This window comes from Oncorhynchus gorbuscha, linkage group LG11 (assembly GCF_021184085.1).
Source record: "Oncorhynchus gorbuscha isolate QuinsamMale2020 ecotype Even-year linkage group LG11, OgorEven_v1.0, whole genome shotgun sequence".
Lineage (NCBI taxonomy): Eukaryota > Metazoa > Chordata > Actinopteri > Salmoniformes > Salmonidae > Oncorhynchus > Oncorhynchus gorbuscha.
In genome coordinates, this window is record NC_060183.1 from 2,168,327 (window position 1) to 2,194,521 (window position 26,195).

At 44.3% G+C, this 26,195-nt stretch overlaps 2 protein-coding genes across 2 annotated transcripts in view; both read left to right on the forward strand.

Annotated features, from left to right (window-relative positions):
* Nucleotides 1-9,302, forward strand: part of arid4b (AT-rich interaction domain 4B) — a 232,979-nt gene extending 223,677 nt beyond the window's left edge. The window contains exon 26 of the mRNA XM_046290716.1: nt 8,837-9,302. Within this exon, the coding sequence (XP_046146672.1) occupies nt 8,837-8,979 (143 nt within the window). The 3' untranslated portion in view covers nt 8,980-9,302. The remainder of the gene's footprint in view (nt 1-8,836) is intronic.
* A 6,731-nt stretch (nt 9,303-16,033) lies between these two features.
* On the forward strand, nt 16,034-23,319 carry tomm20a (translocase of outer mitochondrial membrane 20). Its single transcript, XM_046368407.1, has 5 exons — nt 16,034-16,264; nt 16,774-16,817; nt 17,108-17,189; nt 22,267-22,409; nt 22,738-23,319. The coding sequence occupies exons 1-5, from the start codon at nt 16,141-16,143 to the stop codon at nt 22,780-22,782; spliced, it is 438 nt and encodes a 145-aa protein (XP_046224363.1). The 5' UTR covers nt 16,034-16,140; the 3' UTR covers nt 22,783-23,319.
* Nucleotides 23,320-26,195: the final 2,876 nt, after the last annotated feature.

The following is a 26,195-nucleotide window of genomic DNA, read 5'->3' on the forward strand; positions in this document are numbered from 1 at the left end:
AAACCCCAAACAGCAAGCAATGCAGGTGTAGAAGCACGGTGGCTGGGAAAAACTGTGGCTGTAGATGGCTGTGTAGATGGCTGTCTAGTGGCTGTAGATGGCTGTCTAGTGGCTGTCTAGTGGCTGTCTAATGGCTGTGTAGATGGCTGTCTAGTGGCTGTAGATGGCTGTGTAGTGGCTGTAGATGGCTGTCCAGTGGCTGTAGATTGCTGTCCAGTGGCTGTAGATGGCTGTGTAGTGGCTGTAGATGGCTGTCTAGTGGCTGTAGATGGCTGTCTAGTGGCTGTAGATGGCTGTCTAGTGGCTGTCTAATGTCTGTAGATGGCTGTCTAGTGGCTGTCTAATGTCTGTAGATGGCTGTCTAGTGGCTGTCTAATGGCTGTGTAGATGGCTGTCTAATGTCTGTAGATGGCTGTCTAATGGCTGTCTAATGTCTGTAGATGGCTGTCTAGTGGCTGTAGATGGCTGTGTAGTGGCTGTAGATGGCTGTCCAGTGGCTGTAGATGACTGTGTAGTGGCTGTAGATGGCTGTCTAGTGGCTGTAGATGGCTGTCTAGTGGCTGTAGATGGCTGTCTAGTGGCTGTCTAATGTCTGTAGATGGCTGTCTAGTGGCTGTCTAATGTCTGTAGATGGCTGTCTAGTGGCTGTCTAATGGCTGTGTAGATGGCTGTCTAGTGGCTGTAGATGGCTGTCTAGTGGCTGTAGATGGCTGTCTAGTGGCTGTAGATGGCTGTCTAGTGGCTGTCTAATGTCTGTAGATGGCTGTCTAATGGCTGTCTAATGTCTGTAGATGGCTGTCTAGTGGCTGTAGATGGCTGTGTAGTGGCTGTAGATGGCTGTCCAGTGGCTGTAGATGACTGTGTAGTGGCTGTAGATGGCTGTCTAGTGGCTGTAGATGGCTGTCTAGTGGCTGTAGATGGCTGTCTAGTGGCTGTCTAATGTCTGTAGATGGCTGTCTAGTGGCTGTCTAATGTCTGTAGATGGCTGTCTAGTGGCTGTCTAATGGCTGTGTAGATGGCTGTCTAATGTCTGTAGATGGCTGTCTAATGGCTGTCTAATGTCTGTAGATGGCTGTCTAGTGGCTGTCTAATGGCTGTGTAGATGGCTGTCTAGTGGCTGTAGATGGCTGTCTAGTGGCAGTAGATGGCTGTCTAGTGGCTGTCTCATGGCTGTGTAGATGGCTGTGTAGATGGCGGTCTAGTGGCTGTAGATGGCTGTGTAGTGGCTGTAGATGGCTGTCCAGTGGCTGTCTAGTGGCTGTAGATGGCTGTCGAATGGCTGTGTAGATGGCAGTCTAGTGGCTGTAGATGGTGGTCTAGTGTCTGTAGATGGCTGTCTAATGTCTGTAGATGGCTGTGTAGTGGCTGTAGATGGCTGTCTAATGTCTGTAGATGGCTGTCTAATGTCGGTAGATGGCTGTGTAGTGGCTGTAGATGGCTGTCTAATGTCTGTAGATGGCTGTCTAATGTCGGTAGATGGCGGTCTAGTGGCTGTAGATGGCGGTCTAGTGGCTGTAGATGGCGGTCTAGTGGCTGTAGATGGCGGTCTAGTGGCTGTCTAATGTCTGTAGATGGCGGTCTAATGTCTGTAGATGGCGGTCTAATGTCTGTAGATGGCGGTCTAATGGCTGTCTAATGTCGGTAGATGGCGGTCTAGTGGCTGTAGATGGCGGTCTAGTGGCTGTAGATGGCGGTCTAGTGGCTGTAGATGGCGGTCTAATGTCTGTAGATGGCGGTCTAATGTCTGTAGATGGCGGTCTAGTGGCTGTCTAATGTCTGTAGATGGCAGTCTAATGTCTGTAGATGGCGGTCTAATGTCTGTAGATGGCGGTCTAGTGGCTGTAGATGGCTGTGTAGTGGCTGTCTAATGTCTGTAGATGGCTGTGTAGTGGCTGTCTAATGGCTGTGTAGATGGCTGTGTAGTGGCTGTCTAATGTCTGTAGATGGCTTTCTAGTGGCTGTCTAATGCCTGTAGATGGCGGTCTAGTGGCTGTACATGGCTGTGTAGTGGCTGTAGATGGCTGTCTAGTGGCTGTCTAATGTCTGTAGATGGCGGTCTAGTGGCTGTAGATGGCTGTGTAGTGGCTGTAGATGGCTGTCTAATGTCTGTAGATGGCTGTCTAATGTCTGTAGATGGCGGTATAATGTCTGTAGATGGCGGTCTAGTGGCTGTCTAGTGGCTGTGTAGATGGCTCACCAGTCATCCTCCCTATATGTCCTGTTATATGTTGAATAGACCTAGAAGGTCTCACCAGTCATCCTGGTCCATCTGACCACCATGTTGTTTCTGCTCCATCTGACCACCATGTTGTTTCTGCTCCATCTGACCACCATGTTGTTTCTGCTCCATCTGACCACCATGTTGTTTCTGACCACCATGTTGTTTCTGCTCCATCTGACCACCATGTTGTTTCTGACCACCATGTTGTTTCTGCTCCATCTGACCACCATGTTGTTTCTGCTCCATCTGACCACCATGTTGTTTCTGACCACCATGTTGTTTCTGACCACCATGTTGTTTCTGCTCCATCTGACCACCATGTTGTTTCTGGTCCATCTGACCACCATGTTGTTTCTGACCACCATGTTGTTTCTGCTCCATCTGACCACCATGTTGTTTCTGCTCCATCTGACCACCATGTTGTTTCTGGTCCATCTGACCACCATGTTGTTTCTACTCCATCTGACCACCATGTTGTTTCTGGTCCATCTGACCACCATGTTGTTTCTGACCACCATGTTGTTTCTGACCACCATGTTGTTTCTGCTCCATCTGACCACCATGTTGTTTCTGACCACCATGTTGTTTCTGACCACCATGTTGTTTCTGCTCCATCTGACCACCATGTTGTTTCTTCTCCATCTGACCACCATGTTGTTTCTGGTCCATCTGACCACCATGTTGTTTCTACTCCATCTGACCACCATGTTGTTTCTACTCCATCTGACCACCATGTTGTTTCTGCTCCATCTGACCACCATATTGTTTCTACTCCATCTGACCACCATGTTGTTTCTACTCCATCTGACCACCATGTTGTTTCTGGTCCATCTGACCACCATGTTGTTTCTACTCCATCTGACCACCATGTTGTTTCTGACCACCATGTTGTTTCTGCTCCATCTGACCACCATGTTGTTTCTACTCCATCTGACCACCATGTTGTTTCTACTCTATCTGACCACCATGTTGTTTCCGGTCCATCTGACCACCATGTTGTTTCTGGTCCATCTGACCACCATGTTGTTTCTACTCCATCTGACCACCATGTTGTTTCTGGTCCATCTGACCACCATGTTGTTTCTGGTCCATCTGACCACAATGTTGTTTCTACTCCATTTGACCACCATGTTGTTTCTGACCACCATGTTGTTTCTGGTCCATCTGACCACCATGTTGTTTCTGGTCCATCTGACCGCCATGTTGTTTCTACTCCATCTGACCACCATGTTGTTTCTACTCCATCTGACCACCATGTTGTTTCTGGTCCATCTGACCACCATGTTGTTTCTGGTCCATCTGACCACCATGTTGTTTCTACTCCATCTGACCACCATGTTGTTTCTGACCACCATGTTGTTTCTGCTCCAATTGACCACCATGTTGTTTCTGCTCCATTTGACCACCATGTTGTTTCTGCATCATCTGACCACCATGTTGTTTCTACTCCATCTGACCACCATGTTGTTTCTACTCCATCTGACCACCATGTTGTTTCTACTCCATCTGACCACCATGTTGTTTCTGACCACCATGTTGTTTCTGCTCCATCTGACCACCATGTTGTTTCTGCATCATCTGACCACCATGTTGTTTCTTCTCCATCTGAACACCATGTTGTTTCTACTCCATCTGACCACCATGTTGTTTCTGCATCATCTGACCACCATGTTGTTTCTACTCCATCTGACCACCATGTTGTTTCTTCTCCATCTGAACACCATGTTGTTTCTACTCCATCTGACCACCATGTTGGTTCTGCATCATCTGACCACCATGTTGTTTCTTCTCCATCTGACCACCATGTTGTTTCTACTCCATCTGACCACCATGTTGTTTCTGCATCATCTGACCACCATGTTGTTTCTGGTCCATCTGACCACCATGTTGTTTCTGACCACCATGTTGTTTCTGCTCCATCTGACCACCATGTTGTTTCTACTCTATCTGACCACCATGTTGTTTCTACTCCATCTGACCACCATGTTGTTTCTGCATCATTTGACCACCATGTTGTTTCTGGTCCATCTGACCACCATGTTGTTTCTGGTCCATCTGACCACCATGTTGTTTCTGGTCCATCTGACCACCATGTTGTGTCTGGTCCATCTGACCTCCATGTTGTTTCTACTCCATCTGACCACCATGTTGTTTCTGGTCCATCTGACCACCATGTTGTTTCTGGTCCATCTGACCACCATGTTGTTTCTGGTCCATCTGACCACCATGTTGTTTCTACTCCATCTGACCACCATGTTGTTTCTGGACCATCTGACCACCATGTTGTTTCTGGTCCATCTGACCACCATGTTGTTTCTGGTCCATCTGACCACCATGTTGTTTCTACTCCATCTGACCACCATGTTGTTTCTGACCACCATGTTGTTTCTGCTCCAATTGACCACCATGTTGTTTCTGGTCCATCTGACCACCATGTTGTTTCTGGTCCATCTGACCACCATGTTGTTTCTACTCCATCTGACCACCATGTTGTTTCTACTCCATCTGACCACCATGTTGTTTCTGGTCCATCTGACCACCATGTTGTTTCTACTCCATCTGACCACCATGTTGTTTCTGCATCATTTGACCACCATGTTGTTTCTACTCCATCTGACCACCATGTTGTTTCTGCATCATTTGACCACCATGTTGTTTCTGGTCCATCTGACCACCATGTTGTTACTGGTCCATCTGACCACCATGTTGTTTCTACTCCATCTGACCACCATGTTGTTTCTGGTCCATCTGACCACCATGTTGTTTCTGGTCCATCTGACCACCATGTTGTTTCTTGTCCATCTGACCACCATGTTGTTTCTACTCCATTTGACCACCATGTTGTTTCTGACCACCATGTTGTTTCTGGTCCATCTGACCACCATGTTGTTTCTCGTCCATCTGACCACCATGTTGTTACTACTCCATCTGACCACCATGTTGTTTCTGACCACCATGTTGTTTCTACTCCATCTGACCATCATGTTGTTTCTGGTCCATCTGACCACCATGTTGTTTCTGGTCCATCTGACCACCATGTTGTTTCTGACCACCATGTTGTTTCTGCTCCAATTGACCACCATGTTGTTTCTGCTCCATTTGACCACAATGTTGTTTCTGCATCATCTGACCACCATGTTGTTTCTGCTCCATTTGACCACAATGTTGTTTCTGCATCATCTGACCACCATGTTGTTTCTACTCCATCTGACCACCATGTTGTTTCTGGTCCATCTGACCACCATGTTGTTTCTACTCCATCTGACCACCATGTTGTTTCTGACCACCATGTTGTTTCTTCTCCATCTGACCACCATGTTGTTTCTGCTCCATCTGACCACCATGTTGTTTCTGCATCATCTGACCACCATGTTGTTTCTTCTCCATCTGAACACCATGTTGTTTCTACTCCATCTGACCACCATGTTGTTTCTTCTCCATCTGACCACCATGTTGTTTCTACTCCCATCTGACCACCATGTTGTTTCTGCATCATCTGACCACCATGTTGTTTCTGGTCCATCTGACCACCATGTTGTTTCTGGTCCATCTGACCACCATGTTGTTTCTGGTCCATCTGACCACCATGTTGTTTCTGGTCCATCTGACCACCATGTTGTTTCTTTCTGACCACCATGTTGTTTCTCCATCTGACCACCATGTTGTTTCTACTCCATCTGACCACCATGTTGTTTCTACTCCATCTGACCACCATGTTGTTTCTGACCACCATGTTGTTTCTGCTCCATCTGACCACCATGTTGTTTCTGCATCATCTGACCACCATGTTGTTTCTTCTCCATCTGACCACCTTGTTGTTTCTACTCCATCTGACCACCATGTTGTTTCTGCATCATCTGACCACCATGTTGTTTCTACTCCATCTGACCACCATGTTGTTTCTACTCCATCTGACCACCATGTTGTTTCTGCATCATCTGACCACCATGTTGTTTCTACTCCATCTGACCACCATGTTGTTTCTGCATCATTTGACCACCATGTTGTTTCTGGTCCATCTGACCACCATGTTGTTACTGGTCCATCTGACCACCATGTTGTTTCTACTCCATCTGACCACCATGTTGTTTCTGGTCCATCTGACCACCATGTTGTTTCTGGTCCATCTGACCACCATGTTGTTTCTTGTCCATCTGACCACCATGTTGTTTCTACTCCATCTGACCACCATGTTGTTTCTGGTCCATCTGACCACCATGTTGTTTCTGGTCCATCTGACTACCATGTTGTTTCTGGTCCATCTGACCACAATGTTGTTTCTACTCCATTTGACCACCATGTTGTTTCTGACCACCATGTTGTTTCTGGTCCATCTGACCACCATGTTGTTTCTCGTCCATCTGACCACCATGTTGTTACTACTCCATCTGACCACCATGTTGTTTCTGACCACCATGTTGTTTCTACTCCATCTGACCATCATGTTGTTTCTGGTCCATCTGACCACCATGTTGTTTCTGGTCCATCTGACCACCATGTTGTTTCTGACCACCATGTTGTTTCTGCTCCAATTGACCACCATGTTGTTTCTGCTCCATTTGACCACAATGTTGTTTCTGCATCATCTGACCACCATGTTGTTTCTACTCCATCTGACCACCATGTTGTTTCTGGTCCATCTGACCACCATGTTGTTTCTACTCCATCTGACCACCATGTTGTTTCTGACCACCATGTTGTTTCTTCTCCATCTGACCACCCTGTTGTTTCTGCTCCATCTGACCACCATGTTGTTTCTGCATCATCTGACCACCATGTTGTTTCTTCTCCATCTGAACACCATGTTGTTTCTACTCCATCTGACCACCATGTTGTTTCTTCTCCATCTGACCACCATGTTGTTTCTACTCCCATCTGACCACCATGTTGTTTCTGCATCATCTGACCACCATGTTGTTTCTGGTCCATCTGACCACCATGTTGTTTCTGGTCCATCTGACCACCATGTTGTTTCTGGTCCATCTGATCACCATGTTGTTTCTGGTCCATCTGACCACCATGTTGTTTCTGGTCCATCTGACCACCATGTTGTTTCTACTCCATCTGACCACCATGTTGTTTCTACTCCATCTGACCACCATGTTGTTTCTTCTCCATCTGACCACCATGTTGTTTCTACTCCCATCTGACCACCATGTTGTTTCTGCATCATCTGACCACCATGTTGTTTCTGGTCCATCTGACCACCATGTTGTTTCTGGTCCATCTGACCACCATGTTGTTTCTGGTCCATCTGATCACCATGTTGTTTCTGGTCCATCTGACCACCATGTTGTTTCTGGTCCATCTGACCACCATGTTGTTTCTACTCCATCTGACCACCATGTTGTTTCTACTCCATCTGACCACCATGTTGTTTCTACTCCATCTGACCACCATGTTGTTTCTGACCACCATGTTGTTTCTGCTCCATCTGACCACCATGTTGTTTCTGCATCATCTGACCACCATGTTGTTTCTTCTCCATCTGACCACCATGTTGTTTCTACTCCATCTGACCACCATGTTGTTTCTGCATCATCTGACCACCATGTTGTTTCTACTCCATCTGACCACCATGTTGTTTCTTCTCCATCTGAACACCATGTTGTTTCTACTCCATCTGACCACCATGTTGGTTCTGCATCATCTGACCACCATGTTGTTTCTTCTCCATCTGACCACCATGTTGTTTCTACTCCATCTGACCACCATGTTGTTTCTGCATCATCTGACCACCATGTTGTTTCTGGTCCATCTGACCACCATGTTGTTTCTGACCACCATGTTGTTTCTGCTCCATCTGACCACCATGTTGTTTCTACTCCATCTGACCACCATGTTGTTTCTGCATCATCTGACCACCATGTTGTTTCTGGTCCATCTGACCACCATGTTGTTTCTGACCACCATGTTGTTTCTGCTCCATCTGACCACCATGTTGTTTCTGGACCATCTGACCACCATGTTGTTTCTGGTCCATCTGACCACCATGTTGTTTCTGCATCATCTGACCACCATGTTGTTTCTGCATCATCTGACCACCATGTTGTTTCTGCATCATCTGACCACCATGTTGTTTCTGACCACCATGTTGTTTCTTCTCCATCTGACCACCCTGTTGTTTCTGCTCCATCTGACCACCATGTTGTTTCTGCATCATCTGACCACCATGTTGTTTCTGCATCATCTGACCACCATGTTGTTTCTGCTCCATCTGACCACCATGTTGTTTCTACTCCATCTGACCTCCATGTTGTTTCTGGTCCATCTGACCACCATGTTGTTTCTACTCCATCTGACCACCATGTTGTTTCTGGTCCATCTGACCACCATGTTGTTTCTGGTCCATCTGACCACCATGTTGTTTCTACTCCATCTGACCACCATGTTGTTTCTACTCCATCTGACCACCATGTTGTTTCTGGTCCATCTGACCACCATGTTGTTTCTGGTCCATCTGACCACCATGTTGTTTCTGGTCCATCTGACCACCATGTTGTTTCTGCTCCATCTGACCACCATGTTGTTTCTGCTCCATCTGACCACCATGTTGTTTCTGACCACCATGTTGTTTCTGCTCCATCTGACCACCATGTTGTTTTTTCTCTCCAGGTACGGTGGCAGCATCTTCCTCCTCTTCCTCGTCCCCGTCCTCCAGCTCTCTAACAGCAGCAGTGATGTTGACGCTAGCCGACACTCCTGTGTCGTCCTCTTCCTCCTCTCAGAACTCTGTGGTGTCTGTAGAGTGTAGGTGACAGGACAACCCCTCACCCCTCCCAACCTTCCGAGGCCCAGGACACAGCACTGAGCACTTAACCAGCACCACCCTGGTCCCCATCCCAAAATACCCCCAACACCCACCAAGGCCCCATCCCTCCCACTAACGCCTCCACTCCAAAGTCTCAGTACATACCCACCTCAAACCGGAGAGCACCCAGGCATCAATGCCCCCACTTCAACCTCCCCTCTTATCCATGCCTCTCCACCCCAGAGCCCCTTTCCAACAGTTTGGCCTCATCACCCCTACTCCCAACTCCCTCCCAGCAGGACAGACAACACAATCTCTATACTGGAACAACCACAGGGATACAGCAACACAGACAACCAGACCAACAAGACAAAACAAACACTATTTTCTATCCACAGCTGTTTCCTTGGCAAGCTAATTGCACTTAAGTGCACTTTTATGAAGATTTTGAGGGGGAAGAGAATACAACGACCAACCAAAAAAAAAAAATTGATTGATAAACATTTCTAAGAGTTGTTTTCTTCAAGCAATAGTGATTCTTTCCATCTCGAGGTAGTTTAGATTGGGTTGACGACGGTGTGTACTGTGTCATCAAGGTCCTTGTCCTATGTAGCCCGTATGTAGAGCCTTTCAAAGGGAAATGCGCAAGGCTCAAAGTCACATGATGATGTACATACTAAAACATACGCTTGTAGTGTGTGTACTTACTGTTGGAACACATGCATTTCTCTCTCTGTCCGTCTTCACTTCTTTAAGCTACCACGCCTTCGAATGGTACTCTTATCTTGACCCGTGACCGTGGTCTGTAAGCGCTTGTGTGGAGGAGAGCGAGGCTTCGTATGTCGGCCCACTGTAGAGATCCAGAGAAGTGACTTTGAAGCCATGAAGCTGATGAACATGAGACTACTGTTAGGGCCTTGTTGTTGTGTCTAACCCTAAGACACCTCTTAAGAGGGAACATTCCCCCTCCTGTCCGACTCTCTTAGTCCTGATGGCTCTTAGAAATGAAAAACGGTCCGTCTTTCAGAGGACTGCATGAGTGACAGACTGCTCCGGCCAGGCCTGTGACTGTGTACATGACAGATATTTCTAGCAAGATATTCATGTGATCATATTGATATTCCTAACGATTGTAGAGGTGGAGAGTTACTAATCTCTTTCTGTCAGACAGGATCTAATGTCTACAGGAATGTGTCCCAAAATGGAACCCTTTTTACCTATATCGCACACTACTTTCTATGGGCTCTGGTGTAAAGTGTAGTGCACGATATAGGGAATAGGGTTCCATTTGGAACACAGCCCTTTGTCTGCTCCTTAATAAGGTCCCCAGTTAATATGGCAGTATATACATACATGTGTAATGATGGAGATGTCTGGCAGGTTGAAGGAAACCTAATGGAGAGCGTTGTATCTTGTCGGTTTATCTTGTCTTTTCAACTCATGCTTCTTGTATTTCTAATCAGTGTTTTAATCACGCCGTTCAGATGATCTACATTAGACCGATCCAGATGGAGAAGAAAGCACCCTCTGAATTAAATGACAAACTGCCAAGGGGGGGGGGGGGATCTACACAGCATTTTGCATTTTAAAAAATATGCTGAACTAAAATAGAAAAGCAACATGCAACAATTTCAAACATTTTGACTGAGTTACAGTTCATTTAAAGGAAATCAGTCAATTGAAATTAAGTAATTAGGCCCTAATCTATTGATTTCACATGACTGGGAATACAGATATACATCTGTTGGTCACAGATACCGTAAAGGAAAAAAGTTAGGGGTGTGGATCAGAAAACCAGTCAGTATCTGGTGTGGATCAGAAAACCAGTCAGTATCTGGTGTGGATCAGAACACCAGTCAGTATCTGGTGTGGATCAGAACACCAGTCAGTATCTGGTGTGGATCAGAAAACCAGTCAGTATCTGGTGTGGATCAGAAAACCAGTCAGTATCTGGTGTGGATCAGAAAACCAGTCAGTATCTGGTGTGGATCAGAGAACCAGTCAGTATCTGGTGTGACCACCATTTGCCTCATGCAGCGCAACACATCTCCTTCACATAGAGTTGAACAGGCTGTTGATTGTGGCCTGTGGAATGTTGTCCCACTCCTCTTCAATGGCTGTGTGAAACTGCTGGATATTGGTGGGAACTGGAACACGACGATCCAGAGCATCCCAAACATGCTCAATAGGTGACATGTCTGGTGAGTACGCAGGCCATGGAAGAACTGGGACATGCTGTCATACACATCGATCCAGAGCATCCCAAACATGCTCAATGGGTGACATGTCTGGTGCTCATGCAGGTCATGGAAGAACTGGGACATTTTCAGCTTCCAGATATTGTGTACAGATCCTTGCGACATGGGGTCGTGTGTTATCATGCTGAAACATGAGGTGATGGAGGCGGATGAATGGCTCGACAATGGGCCTCGGGATCTCGTCACGGTATCCCTGTGCATTCAAATTGCCATCAATAAAATGCAATTGTGTTCGTTGTCCGTAGCTTATGCCTGTCCATACCATAATCCCACCGCCACCATGGGGCACACAAATTTGACATCAGCAAACCGCTCGCCCACACGACGCCATACACGTGGTCTGCGGTTGTGAGGCCGGTTGGACATACTGCCACATTCTCTAAAACGACGATGGAGGGGGCTTATGGTAGAGAAATTAACATTAAATTATCTGGCAACAGCTCTGGTGGACATTCCTGCAGTCAGCATGCCAATTGCACGCTCCCTCAAAACTTGAGGAATCTGTGGCATTGTGTTGTGTGACAAAACTGCACATTTTAGAGTGGCCTTTTATTGTCCTCAGCACAAGGTGCACCTGTGTAATGATCATGCTGTTTAATCTCCTTGAAATGTCACACTTGTCAGGTGAATGCATTATCTTGGCAAAGGAGAAATGCTCACTAACAGGGATGTAAACATTTGAGAGAAATAAACATTTCTGGGATCTTTTATTTCACCTGAAATATGGGACCAACACTCTACATGTTGCATTTATATTTTTGTTCAGTGTATATAGTAATATATATAATGTATAATTCCCAGGTTTGTAATGGATTATTCCAAGAGAAATATACTAAAACAGTAGGTGTTCTACCAGTATGTTTCCAACTCCTCATCAGTCCTGTGTTCTTCTATAACCTGTAGGGGTGAGATTTGATGAGTCTATACAGATTCAGCATTCTTATCAAATCTTTACCCCTACAGATTATAGTAGTCTGACCAGATTATAGTAGTCTGACCAGATTATAGTAGTCTGCTCAGATTAAAGTAGTCTGCTCAGATTATAGTAGTCTGTTCAGATTATAGTAGTCTGACCAGATTATAGTAGTCTGCTCAGATTAAAGTAGTCTGCTCAGATTATAGTAGTCTGACCAGATTATAGTAGTCTGCTCAGATTAAAGTAGTCTGTTCAGATTATAGTAGTCTGACCAGATTATAGTAGTCTGTTCAGATTATAGTAGTCTGTTCAGATTATAGTAGTCTGTTCAGATTATAGTAGTCTGTTCAGATTATAGTAGTCTGTACAGATTAAAGTAGTTTGTTCAGATTATAGTAGTCTGTTCAGATTATAGTAGTCTGTACAGATTATAGTAGTCTGTTCAGATTATAGTAGTCTGTTCAGATTATAGTAGTCTGTTCAGATTATAGTAGTCTGTACAGATTAAAGTAGTTTGTTATGCTGCAGAAGACATTTAGAAATCTAATAAGAATGTGTCCCAGATGTGTAATTGATTGTTCCAAGATTATTATATAGAAAATATAAAGTGAAACACATTGACAGTAAAGTTATAAAGGTCATCGATGGTGTTTCCAAATCCTGTTCTCCTTTTAATCAACTCTTCACCCCCCCCCACCAACAAATAATCATGTTGTTAATAACCCCCCCACCACCAACAAATAATCATGTTGTTAATAACCCCCCCCCCACCACCAACAAATAATCATGTTGTTAATAACCCCCCACCACCAACAAATAATCATGTTGTTAACCCCCCACACCACCAACAAATAATCATGTTGTTTTACCCAACTCTTAACCCCCCCACCACCAACACATAATCATGTTGTTAACCCCCCCCCACCACCAACACATAATCATGTTGTTTTACCCAACTCTTCACCCCCCCCCACCAACACATAATCATGTTGTTAACCCCCCCACCACCAACACATAATCATGTTGTTAACCCCCCCCCACCACCAACACATAATCATGTTGTTTTACCCAACTCTTAACCCCCCCCCACCACCACCAACACATAATCATGTTGTTTTACCCAACTCTTAACCCCCCCCCCCACCACCAACACATAATCATGTTGTTTTACCCAACTCTTCACCCCCCCTCATCCATACCAACGAATAATCATGTTTTGGTTCTGTTCTCTATAATCTGACCAGGATAATGGTGAAAACAATATTGTAGCTGTGTATTTATGACAACAAAGTGCTGTATGTGTATACAGCCATTATTTCAGACTCCAGTGTTTCCTCCCTTTGGTTGCATCTGGAAAAAAAGCGCCCTATTCCATTTATAGTGCACTACCTATGGGATTCCCTATTGGCCCTGGTCTAAAGTAGTGCACTACCTATGGGATTCCCTATTGGCCCTGGTCTAAAGTAGTGCACTACCTATGGGATTCCCTATTGGCCCTGGTCTAAAGTAGTGCACTACCTATGGGATTCCCTATTGGCCCTGGTCTAAAGTAGTGCACTACCTATGGGATTCCCTATTGGCTCTGGTCTAAAGTAGTGCACTACCTATGGGATTCCCTATTGGCCCTGGTCTAAAGTAGTGCACTACCTATGGGATTCCCTATTGACCCTGGTCTAAAGTAGTGCACTACCTATTGGTCCTGGTCAAAAGTGGTGCACTATAAAGGGGACAGGTTTCCATTTGGGATGCGTAGTTTGTATAGATCCCTACTGTATGATATTATGTCTGTTTGTTTGGCACTTGTATGTAATTGTATGCCTTTGTTATACATTTGTATATTGAGAAGAAGAGTGATTTGAGTCAAGCTATTTAATATCTTCCACTGTTCATAATGATAACGTGTACTTTCGTGTACAGGCAGTCGTACAGTCTCAACATGTAGTTTCATTAGTGTACATAGTGAGGAGGGTCGACGCATGTGTGTTGTTTTCCCCGTTCATTTTCTCATTCTGGTCCTCACTGGGGGGGACAAGGGGATTGCGTCCCAAATGGATCCCTATGGGCCCTGGTCAAAAGTAGTGCACTATATAGGGAATAGGGTGCCATTTGGGTACAAGTTTTATTTGGTTTTCATTTGTTTTTTTGTTCTGAGGTTTTCATAATTTGTTTTTTTTTCCTAGACTGGTTATTTGCTTTGTTCTTTGTCTTGGCTTGTTAATTAGTTTGTTTTTGTGTGTGTTTTTACGTTAGCTTGTGCTTGTATCAGAAGCATACCCTATGAGCACAAGATGTTGAAAATACATTATTTTTGGTTGATGTCTTTTCAACACGATTTTGCTCACTGGGTTTAGCGGTTTTGAAAAGACGGTTATGGTATTTTCCAACTTGTACAGTTTCACAGACCTCTATGGAATGGTCTGGGAGAGAGAGAGAGAGAGAGAGACAGAGAGAGTGTGATAAAGCTTATGAAAAAAAAAACTCTATAGTATTTATTAGGCCCGTCAGAAAATGGGCATTCATACATGTGTAATTTATTGTACAAATGTAAGCAAAAAAAGTAAAGAAAAAAGAAGCCTCTGTTTGAAATAAATGCCATAGTTTGAACTTCATTGTATTGTCTTTGGTCTGGAGGAAATGTCACATGCCATGATATCTGCTCAACACGCACGTCTCTAGATTTACTTGTAACGGCTGTAATCTGTGGATAATGTGGTTGCCTTACCCACCTTCGTTGAATGCACTGGCTCTGGAGAGTCTCCCAAACTGTATTATGGTCAACTCTAACATTGAGAAGGAATGATTTGATGACTGTACTTGGTAGTAGTGTACTTATACTACAGTATAACTTTAGACCGTCCCCTTGCCCATACCCGGGCGTGAACCAGGGACCCTCTGCACACATCAACAACAGTCACCCGCGAAGCATCCGTTACACTTGTACTACAGTAATAACAAAATAAATCATTTCAGTTACTGAAAATAAATGGCAAATCCACTTACCTTCTGTAAAGTAAGCCCTTAAACAAGGAGTAAACCCTTAAACAAGGAGTAAACCCTTAAACAAGGAGTAAGCCCTTAAACAAGGAGTAAACCCTTAAACAAGGAGTAAGCCCTTAAACAAGGAGTAAGCCCTTAAACAAGGAGTAAGCCCTTAAACAAGGAGTAAACCCTTGAACTCTAGGGTGTAACGATTTCTGTTGCAAAAGGTTTTGCACGGAACGGAAAACATTAACACCGAACGGAAAACGTTTTGCAATCATAAACGAGAGTTTCTATTGGACACATTCAGGTAGGTCCCTCCCCCGTTTCTTAAGTTCCATTTGGTTGTTACACGGTAAACCGTTTTACCCGAATGACGGCCCTGCTCACTATTTCACCTATCAGCTCTATGTAATAAATCAACTAAATAATCAATCAGCTCTATGTAATAAACCAACTAAATAATCAATCAGCTGTATGTAATAAATCATCTAAATATTCAATCAGCTGTATGTAATAAATCAACTAAATCATAAATCAGCTGTATGTAATAAATCATCTAAATATTCAATCAGCTGTATGTAATAAATCAACTAAATCATAAATCAGCTGTATGTAATAAATCATCTAAATATTCAATCAGCTGTATGTAATAAATCAACTAAATCATAAATCAGCTGTATGTAATAAATCATCTAAATATTCAATCAGCTGTATGTAATAAATCAACTAAATCATAAATCAGCTGTATGTAATAAATCATCTAAATATTCAATCAGCTGTATGTAATAAATCAACTAAATCATAAATCAGCTGTATGTAATAAATCATCTAAATATTCAATCAGCTGTATGTAATAAATCAACTAAATCATAAATCAGCTGTAGTCACTGCGCAGGTGTGAGTCCAGTGACGCAGGATGGGATCATGCGCAGTCGGTGTCCTTCACAGGAAGCGTCAGTAGCTAGCATGCTGGCTAGTTAACTTAGTGGTGTGTCTACTCTGCTCTCCGGACATGATGGGGGCTAAAACCAGCACCATGGTCGCTGGGGTGGCCGGAGCCCTGTTCATTGGATACTGCGTTTATTTCGATAGAAAACGACGAAGTGACCCGAACTTCAAGAAAAGACTACAAGAACGTAAGTCATGTTAGCAAACTGGCAAGTCACGTGTTTTTATACCTGCGACAAAATGGCTAGCTAGTTTACAAATGTTTGACTAATTATCTAGCGTGATGTAACTGCATTAAGTATACGCTTAGCTTTGTATTTGGGTTATGTTATTGCTAACTAGTTACGAGTTGATTAACTAGTCAATAGTTAACTAACGAAGTGCCACCATATCCGCTTAGCCAGTTAGCTAGTTAGCGTTGGATAACATTGATTCATCTGCAGTCCGGTCAATCTAATATTAAGGATGGTTTGTCAATGGTGGGGTGTATATGTTTAGTGTACATATCTAGTTAAGTCAACCAACTCTCCTACATAGACTAGTAAGGTTAGTGTCCTCCATATAATGTTTGGTTTAAACAATCCCGACTCATTTTTAATTTTCTTCTTCTTAGCCCTTCCATGTAACTGACGTCTTTCTCTGCAAGCCACTCCTTTCTTTGGCATACCAGTCATCAAATATGACATTGTTTCAACAGGCAGGAGTAAACAGAAGTCTTCCCAAGAGAAGACTGTACTAAGGGTAAGAAACATTACAAACAATGGCCAGACCAAGGGGCAAAACGAATTCGTATTTTACAATGACTGCCTACCCAGGCCTAACCTGGATGACACTGGGCTAAATGTATGCCGCCCTATGGGACTCCGGGTCACTGCCAGTTGGGATACATCCCGGGATCGAACCAGGGTCGGTTGTGGGGCCTTAGACCACTGTGTCACTCAGGAGCACCGAGATGATATGAAGTTAGTGCTTTTTAGAAGGCTCTTTGTCTTCCCCTGTACTGACTGTCTGCTAACCTGTCTGCCATTTAGCTACCTGACCTGAAGGATGCAGAAGCTGTACAGAAGTTCTTCCTGGAGGAGATCCAACTGGGAGAGGAGCTGCTAGCACAAGGTTAGCTGTCACCCCCTGTCTCCATGGCCATCACCTGTCTTTCATACACACCCAGTCCTGAACACTACTAAGATCCTATAACTATCTGGTCCTGAATAACCGGCTTGAACTCGGATCGACCCGTTCTGGAATAGCTGTGGCATTAGTGTCTGGTCCAACTGTGCATTCTCATAAACATCCTGGTTGCTAATGTTAGCTTCTAGAAAAAAGTAATGGTGTTCTATCAAACTAGAGATCTGTAGCCCATGGACCTGTGTCGGGGGCTCTGGTTACTTCAGCTTTACGACATCAATTACATAAGTCATTTTTATTTTGATGCATTTTTTTTCTAATTCAGTCTCCTGAACAGTTGATTTTCAGATGTCTGTTACTTGAACTCTGAAGCATTTATTTGGGCTGCAATTTCTGAGCCAGTTAACCTGTTACTCCTACCCCCTACTTTTTCGAACATTCTGTTAAAAATCGCGCAACATTTCAGCGCCCTGCTGCTCATGCCAGGAATATAGTATATGCATATGATTAGTATGTGTGGATAGAAAACACTCAGATGTTTATAAAACTGGTTAAATCACGGCTGTGACTATAACAGAACGTGTGTTTCATCGACAAGTGCAGGAAAATCTGATCACTGAAAATGGAAAAATATATCCATGCGCGACTTGAACCCATTGATAAAGGTGAACCACATTTAATGGGGCTGAGGTTGCAATACAGCTTCCACACGTTGTCTAGAGTCTTGTCATTTGCCTGCTATTTGTTTCTTACATTTACATTTAAGTCATTTAGAAGTCATTTCTCTTATCCAGAGCGACTTACAAATGGTCAAACAGAAGCAAGGCAGCACATTTCATCCGGTCTCCGACCGGATATTTTGGTTGAGATTTACCCGGACATTATTTCCAGACGGACAGCTATAGAATATACATCGCCTTGTGATCAATCTGATCGCTTATTAACGTGTACTAATACCTAAAGTTGCATTACAAAAGTATTTCGAAGTGTTTTGTGAAAGTTTATCGTCGACTTTTTTAATTTAAAAAAATGACGTTACGTTATGAAACGCTATTTTTTTCCGTTTATCACAGTCTTCATAGATCGATATCTAGGCTATATATGGACCGATTTAATCGGAAAAAAAGACCCAAGTGTTTATGGGACATCTAGGAGTGCCAACAAAGATGGTCAAAGGTAATGAATGTTTTTTATATTTTATTTGTGCGGTTTGTGTAGCGACGACTATGCTAATTATTTTGTTTACATCCCCTGCGGGTCTTTTGGGGTCTTACATGCTATCAGATAATAGCTTCTCATGCTTTCGCCGAAAAGCATTTTAAAAATCTGACTGGTTGCCTGGATTCACAACGAGTGTAGCTTTAATTCAATACCCTGCATGTGTATTTTAATGAACGTTTGAGTTTTAACTAATACTATTAGCATTTAGCGTAGTGCATTTGCATTTCCAGATGTCTAGCTGGGACGCCTGCGTGTCGGGTAGGAGCAAGAGGTTAACTCTGATGAACTTATCCTCTGCAGCAGAGGTAACTCTGTCTTCCTTTCCTGTGGCGGTCCTCATGAGAGCCAGTTTCATCATAGCTCTTGGTGGTTTTTGTGACTGCATTTGAAGAAACTTTCAAAGTTACATTTTTATGGACTGACTGACCTTCATGTCTTAAAGTAATGATGGACTGTCATTTCTCTTTGCTTATTTGAGCTGTAATATAGACTTGGTCTTTTACCAAATAGAGCTATCTTCTGTATACCACCCCTACCTTGTCACAACACAACTGATTGGCTCAAATGCATTAAGAAGGAAAGAAATTACACAAATTAACTTTTAACAAGGCACACCTGTTAATTGAAATGCATTCCACTACCTCATGAATCTGGTTGAGAGAATGCCAAAGAGTGCAAAGCTGTCATCAAGGTGGATTTTCTGAATCTCAAATGTAAAATATACACTGCTCAAAAAAAATAAAGGGAACACTGAAACAACACAATGTAACTCCAAGTCAATCACACTTCTGTGAAATCAAACTGTCCACTTAGGAAGCAACACTGATTGACAATAAATGTCACATGCTGTTGTGCAAATGGAATAGACAACCGGTGGAAATTATAGGCAATTGGCAAGACATCCCCAATATAGGAGTGGTTTTGCAGGTGGCAACCACAAACCATTTCTCAGTTCCTATGCTTCCTGGCTGATGTTTTGGTCACTTTTGAATGCTGGCGGTGCTTTCACTCTAGTGGTAGCATGAGATGGAGTCTACAACCCACACAAGTGGCTCAGGTAGTGCAGCTCATCCAGGAAAACACATCAATGCGAGCTGTGGCAAGAAGGTTTGCTGTGTCTGTCAGCGTAGTGTCCAGAGCATGGAGGCGCTACCAGGAGACAGGCCAGTACATCAGGAGACGTGGAGGAGGCCGTAGGAGGGAAACAACCCAGCTACCTCAGTCTTTGTGCAAGGAGGAGCAAAATGACCTCCAGCAGGCCACAAATGTGCCTGCTCAAACGGTCAGAAACCGACACTATGAGGGTGGTGTGAGGGCCCGAAAGCAGGTTCACACTGAGCACGTGACAGACGTTACAGAGTCTGGAGAACGTTCTGCTGCCTGCAACATCCTTCAGCATGACCGGTTTGGCGATGGGTCAGTCATTTCTTTGGGAGGCCGCACAGCCCTCTATGTGCTCGCCAGAGGTAGCCTGACTGCCATTAGGTACCGAGATGAGGTCCTCAGACCCCTTGTGAGACCATATGATGGTGCGGTTGGCCCTGGGTTCCTCCTAATGCAAGACAATGCTAGACCTCATGTGGCTGGAGTGTCAGCAGTTCCTGCAAGAGGAAGGCATTGATGCTATGGACTGGCCCGCCCGTTCCCTAGACCTGAATCCAATTGAGCACATCTGGGACATCATCTCTAGCTCCATCTACCAACGCCATGTTGCACCACAGACTGTCCAGGAGTTGGCAGATGCTGGGAGGAAATCCCTCAGGAGACCATCCGCCAACTCATCAGGAGCATGCCCAGGTATTGTAGGGAGGTCATACTGGCATGTGGAGGTGACACACACACTACTGAGCCTCATTTTGACTTGTTTTTAAGGGCATTACATCAAAGTTGGATCAGCCTGTAGTGTGGTTTTTCACTTTAATTTTGAGTGTCACTCCAAATCCAGACCTCCATGGGTTGATAAATTTGATGTCCATTGATAATTTGTGATTTTTGTTGTCGGCACAACTATGTAAAGAAAAGTATTTAATTCAGATCTAGGATGTGTTATTTTAGTGTTCCCTTTATTTTGGAGTATTTTGATTTTAACTTTTTTTTTTTTGGTTACTGCGTGATTCCATGTGTTAGTTCATAGTTTTAATGTCTTGACTATTATTCTACAATGTAGAAAATAGTAAAAATGAAATCTTGAACGAGTAGGTTTTCTAAAACTTTTGACTGGTAGTGTCTTTATTTTTAAAAATTAGCTGAAAATGCAGCCTTGTTTTTAAGTTTGATACTTCGCAGCCACGAGTTTGACATGTGAATTGAATTGTGGGTCATATCAACCCTGCAAGTTACCAAAGTTGTTCATTCGCTCCCTCGAGCTAAATTGAGGGCAGAGGAGGCAACATTAGTGAATTGGACCTCCACTTAATAACCTCTCTGGGATCGTTCGGGACGATCCCACCTCGCCAACAGCCAGTGAAAGTGCAGGGCGCCAAATTCAAAACAACAGAAATCCCATAATTAAAATTCCCAAACCATACAAGTATTTTAAAGAATCACTTCTCGTTAATCCAACCACAGTGTCCGATTTCAAAAAGGCTTTTCGGCAAAAGCAGAACTTATTATGTTAGGTCAACAACTAGTCACAGAAAGCTTTCAGCCATTTTCCATCCAAAGAGGTATCACAAAATGCAGAAATATAGATCAAATTAACCACTAACCTTTGACGATCTTCATCAGATGACACTCCCAGGACTCAATGTTACACAATACATGTATGTTTTGTTCGATCAAGTTCATATTTATATCCAAAAACCTCAGTTTACATTGGCGCCATGTTCAGAAATGCCTCAAACATCCAGCGACATTGCAGAGAGCCTCAAACTTTGAAAGATAAACTTGTCCTTAATGCTTTGTCAGATTTCAAAAAAGCTTTACGGCAAAAGCACAATATTCAATAATCTGAGAACCGTGTTCAGCCACAAAAGCCATGCAGTTACCCGCAAAGTTGTGGAGTCAATGGTCATAAATAGCATTATAAATCTTCACTTTGATCTTCGTCGGAATGCACTCCCAGGACTCCCACAATGTTTTGTTCGATAACGTCCAAATTCCAAATAATGTTTAGTTCACTATTCCAAAGGCACAATGCGCGAGCGCAAAATCCAGACGAGAAGTCGAGTTTTATTACAGTTTGTAGAAACTTGTCAAACGATGTTTACAATCAATCCTTAGGGTCTTTTTATAATAAATCAATAATACTTCAACCGGGCAATAGCGTATTCAGAGAGAAGGCCCGTGTGACAGCGCAGTAAACAACTGATTGGCCACAGCCTAGTCCGCTTGTTGAAACAGCTCTTATTCGACCCCGTTCCTCAAACATCTTTTTAAAGACTGTTGACATCTGCTGGAAGCCTTGAAGTGCAATCTGGCCCTATAGACACAGTATATTGGACAGGCAATCATTTAAATGAAACTACAAACCTCAGATTTCCCACTTCCTGGTTGGATTTGTCTCAGGTTTTCGCCTGCCATATGAGTTCTGTTATACTCACAGACATCATTCAAACAGTTTTATAAACTCCAGTGTTCTCTGTCCAATACTACCAATAATATGCATATATTAGCTTCTGGGACTGAGTAGCAGGCAGTTTACTCTGGGCACCTTATTCATCCAAGCTACTCAATACTCCCCCCGTCACCGAGAACATAAGATGGCGAACAAACTGCATCCAGTTTCGATCTATCGTGATTTCCCCCGAGGTGAAAGTGGCTAGCGTAAGAGCTGAGGTGGTATTAATATCTTGTTTAGCTTGAAGTAGACCACCTGAGCTAATCATGTCGACCACCCCAACAGGAGACTGTGAGACGGGTGTAGACCATCTAACAAATGCCATAGCAGTGTGTGGTCAGCCCCAGCAGCTGCTCCAGGTGCTACAGCAGACTCTGCCTCCTCCAGTGTTCCAGATGCTGCTCACCAAACTGCCCACCATCAGCCAGGTGAGTGAGGAGGCTTTCTCCCACGGAAGACGCTAGGTCTCTATTCCGATATTCACACTTAGAATGTAGCAATGTATTTGGCATGCTTTTGCATGATTGATTTTTTTGCATGCCTGATGGACAAAGGGTATTTTGTCCAAGGGTGGGGTTGGAGTCACCAAAATGGCTTAAAGATGACCTGTTCTTTCAGCTCTAGGACATTAATCTTGTCAGTTGTTTTTCTTGACAGACAGTTTCATTCTCATGTCACTTATTAGACTGTCAGGATTCAGGTCTGACTGTGGCTGAGGAGTTCAGTGAAGTTTCTCGTTTCTTTTCTTTTTTTCAGAGAATCGTGAGTGCTCAGAGTTTGGCAGAAGATGACGTTGAGTGAATGAGCTGGTGAGGTTTGTGTGTGTGAAACGGTGTGCAACTGCGTGTGTGGCTGTTGACTGGCTGTGTGGCCTTAGTCAAGATGGCTGCCATTGGATGTCTTCCTCACCAACCAGGACGTCGGCTGACGGTACCCCTCCCCCATGCCCCAGTGCTATATAAGAAGCCCCCTCTTCAGTCTACTGTAAATAATTTCCTATGCAGTAGCCCTCATTTCAGATTCTAATAACTTGACAAACTAAATGTGTTGTATTATTTAGCCTAAAAGTGATTTTTTTTGTTGCTTTTTTAAACTAATACTCTAGATTATGTAGAGATTAAGCATTTCAAAATGTGGTGCCGCAGAGGACATATTCCCTATTTATACATGAAACACTATGTAAAGAGGTTGGCTCTGTTTGTCCCTGTCATGTATATGTTCACTGTGAGGTGGACTCTATCTTTATTAGGTCGATTGTTTTCTAAGATCTATGTGGAATAATTTTTTTTTTTTTGTAATTCTGAAATCCAAGTCAAGAAATAAAAATGTGAGAATGTATTTGTCTGTTTCTGTCGTCCGCATGGCCACTAGATGGCAGTAGCAATGCATGGAGATTAGTGCCAGAATGGTCATGTTGAGTTGCGGTTTACAGATTAAAATGGTTTCCTACCCAATTCAATCAGTATTTCCCCCTGAGCCACTGGAGCATGGGAGCACTAGCAGATTAGGGCCTGAGCCACTGGAGCCTGAGCAGCACAATGGGGTAGTAGACAGACGGCCATGGAATCTCAGAAGGCCTTAAAGTTGAGCACCATTTATGGTCATACTAGTGAACAGAGCAGCTTTCTACAATGGGGATGGAGTAAAATAGGAGGGGGTTGCTCTGCTGGGAATGGAGTAATATAGGAGGGAGTTGCTCTGCTGGGGATGGAGTAATATAGGAGGGGGTTGCTCTGATGGGGATGGAGTAATATAGGAGGGGGATGGAGTAATATAGGAGGGGGTTGCTCTGCTGGGGATGGAGTAAAATAGGGGGTTGCTCTGCTGGGGATGGAGTAATATAGGGTGGGGATGGAGGAAGTTGCTCTGCTGGGGATGGAGTAATACAGGAGGGAGTTGCTCTGCTGGGGATGGAGTAATATAGGAGGGAGTTGCTCTGCTGGGGATGGAGTAATATAGGAGGGGGTTGCTCTGCTGGGGATGGAGTAATATAGGAGGGGGATGGAGTACAATAGGAGGGGGTTGCTCTGCTGGGGATGGAGTAATATAGGGTGGTGATGGAAGTTGCTCTGCTGGGGATGGAGTAATATAGGGTGGTGATGGCGTAAAATAGGAGGGAGTTGCTCTGCTGGGGATGGAGTAATATAGGAGGGGGTTGCTCTGCTGGGGATGGAGTAATATAGGAGGGGGATGGAGTAAAATGGTAGGGAGTTGCTCTGCTGGGGATGGAGTAATGTAAGAGGGAGTTGCTCTGCTGGGGATGGAGTAATGTAGGAGGGGGGTTGCTCTGCTGGGATGGAGTAATATAGGAGGGGGGAGTTGCTCTGCTGGGGATGGAGTAATATAGGAGGGAGTTGCTCTGCTGGGGGTGGAGTAATATAGGAGGGGGTTGCTCTGCTGGGATGGAGTAATATAGGAGGGGGGTTGCTCTGCTGGGGATGAAGTAATATAGGAGGGGGTTGCTCTGCTGAGGATGGAGTAATATAGGAGGGAGTTGCTCTGCTGGGGATGGAGTAATATAGGAGGGAGTTGCTCTGCTGGGGATGGAGTAATATAGGAGGGGGATGGAGTATTTGTTTACCGCCCAAATAGGTCCACAGACGATGCAATCTCAACCACACTGCACACTGCCCTAACCCATATGGACAAGAGGAATACCTATGTGAGAATGCTGTTCATCGACTACAGCTCGGCATTCAACACCATAGTACCCTCCAAGCTCGTCATCAAGCTCGAGACCCTGGGTCTCGACCCCGCCCTGTTCAACTGGGTACTGGACTTCCTGACGGGCCGCCCCCAGGTGGTGAGGGTAGGCAACAACATCTCCACCCCGCTGATCCTCAACACTGGGGCCCCACAAGGGAGTGTTCTGAGCCCTCTCCTGTACTCCCTGTTCACCCACGACTGCACTGCGTGGCCACGCACGCCTCCAACTCAATCATCAAGTTTGCGGACGACACAGCAGTGGTAGGCTTGATTACCAACAACGACGAGACGGCCTACAGGGAGGAGGTGAGGGCCCTGTCAAGAAAATAACCTCACACTCAACGTCAACAAAACTAAAGAGATGATTCTGGACTTCAGGAAACAGCAGAGGGAACACCCCCCTATCCACATCGATGGAACAGTAGTGGAGAGGGTAGCAAGTTTTAAGTTCCTCGGCATACACATCACAGACAAACTGAATTGGTCCACTCACACAGACAGCATCGTGAAGAAGGCGCAGCAGCGCCTCTTCAACCTCAGGAGGCTGAAGAAATTCGGCTTGTCACCAAAAGCACTCACAAACTTCTACAGATGCACAATCGAGAGCATCCTGGCGGGCTGTATCACCGCCTGGTACGGCAACTGCTCCGCCCACAACTGTAAGGCTCTCCAGAGGGTAGTGAGGTCTGCACAACGCATCACCGGGGGCAAACTACCTGCCCTCCAGGACACCTACACCACCCGATGTCACAGGAAGGCCAAAAAGATCATCAAGGACAACAACCACCCGAGCCACTGCCTGTTCACCCCGCTATCATCCAGAAGGCGAGGTCAGTACAGGTGCATCAAAGCTGGGACTGAGAGACTGAAAAACAGCTTCTATCTCAAGGCCATCAGACTGTTAAACAGCCACCACATTGAGTGGCTGCTGCCAACACACTGACTCAACTCCAGCCACTTTAATAATGGGAATTGTGAGTAATGTATGGGAGTAATGTACTCGCACTTCTTGAAGAGAACTAGGGCCTACCACTCACCTACCACCATACCAAATTCACATCCTGGCATTTAAACCATACCAAATTTACATCCTGGCATTTAAACCATACCAAATTCACATCCTGGCATTTAAACCATACCAAATTTACATCCTGGCATTTAAGCCATACCAAATTCACATCCTGGCATTTAAACCATACCAAATTCACATCCTGGCATTTAAACCATACCAAATTCACATCCTGGCATTTAAACCATACCAAATTCACATCCTGTGTTATCATACTGAGAATGTGTCCTGCACGATGGTGCTGTTTCCCGATATTTGTTAATTTGTTGATGCCGGTACCACCATTATCTACTTGATCAGCTGTTGTCAACGTCGAAAAAACGTTGACACCCGGGCATTTAAAGTATACTAGACTTAAAGTGTACTCGATTTAAATATAGTATACTACATTTAAAGTATACGAGACTTAAATATAGTATACTACATTTAAAGTGTACTA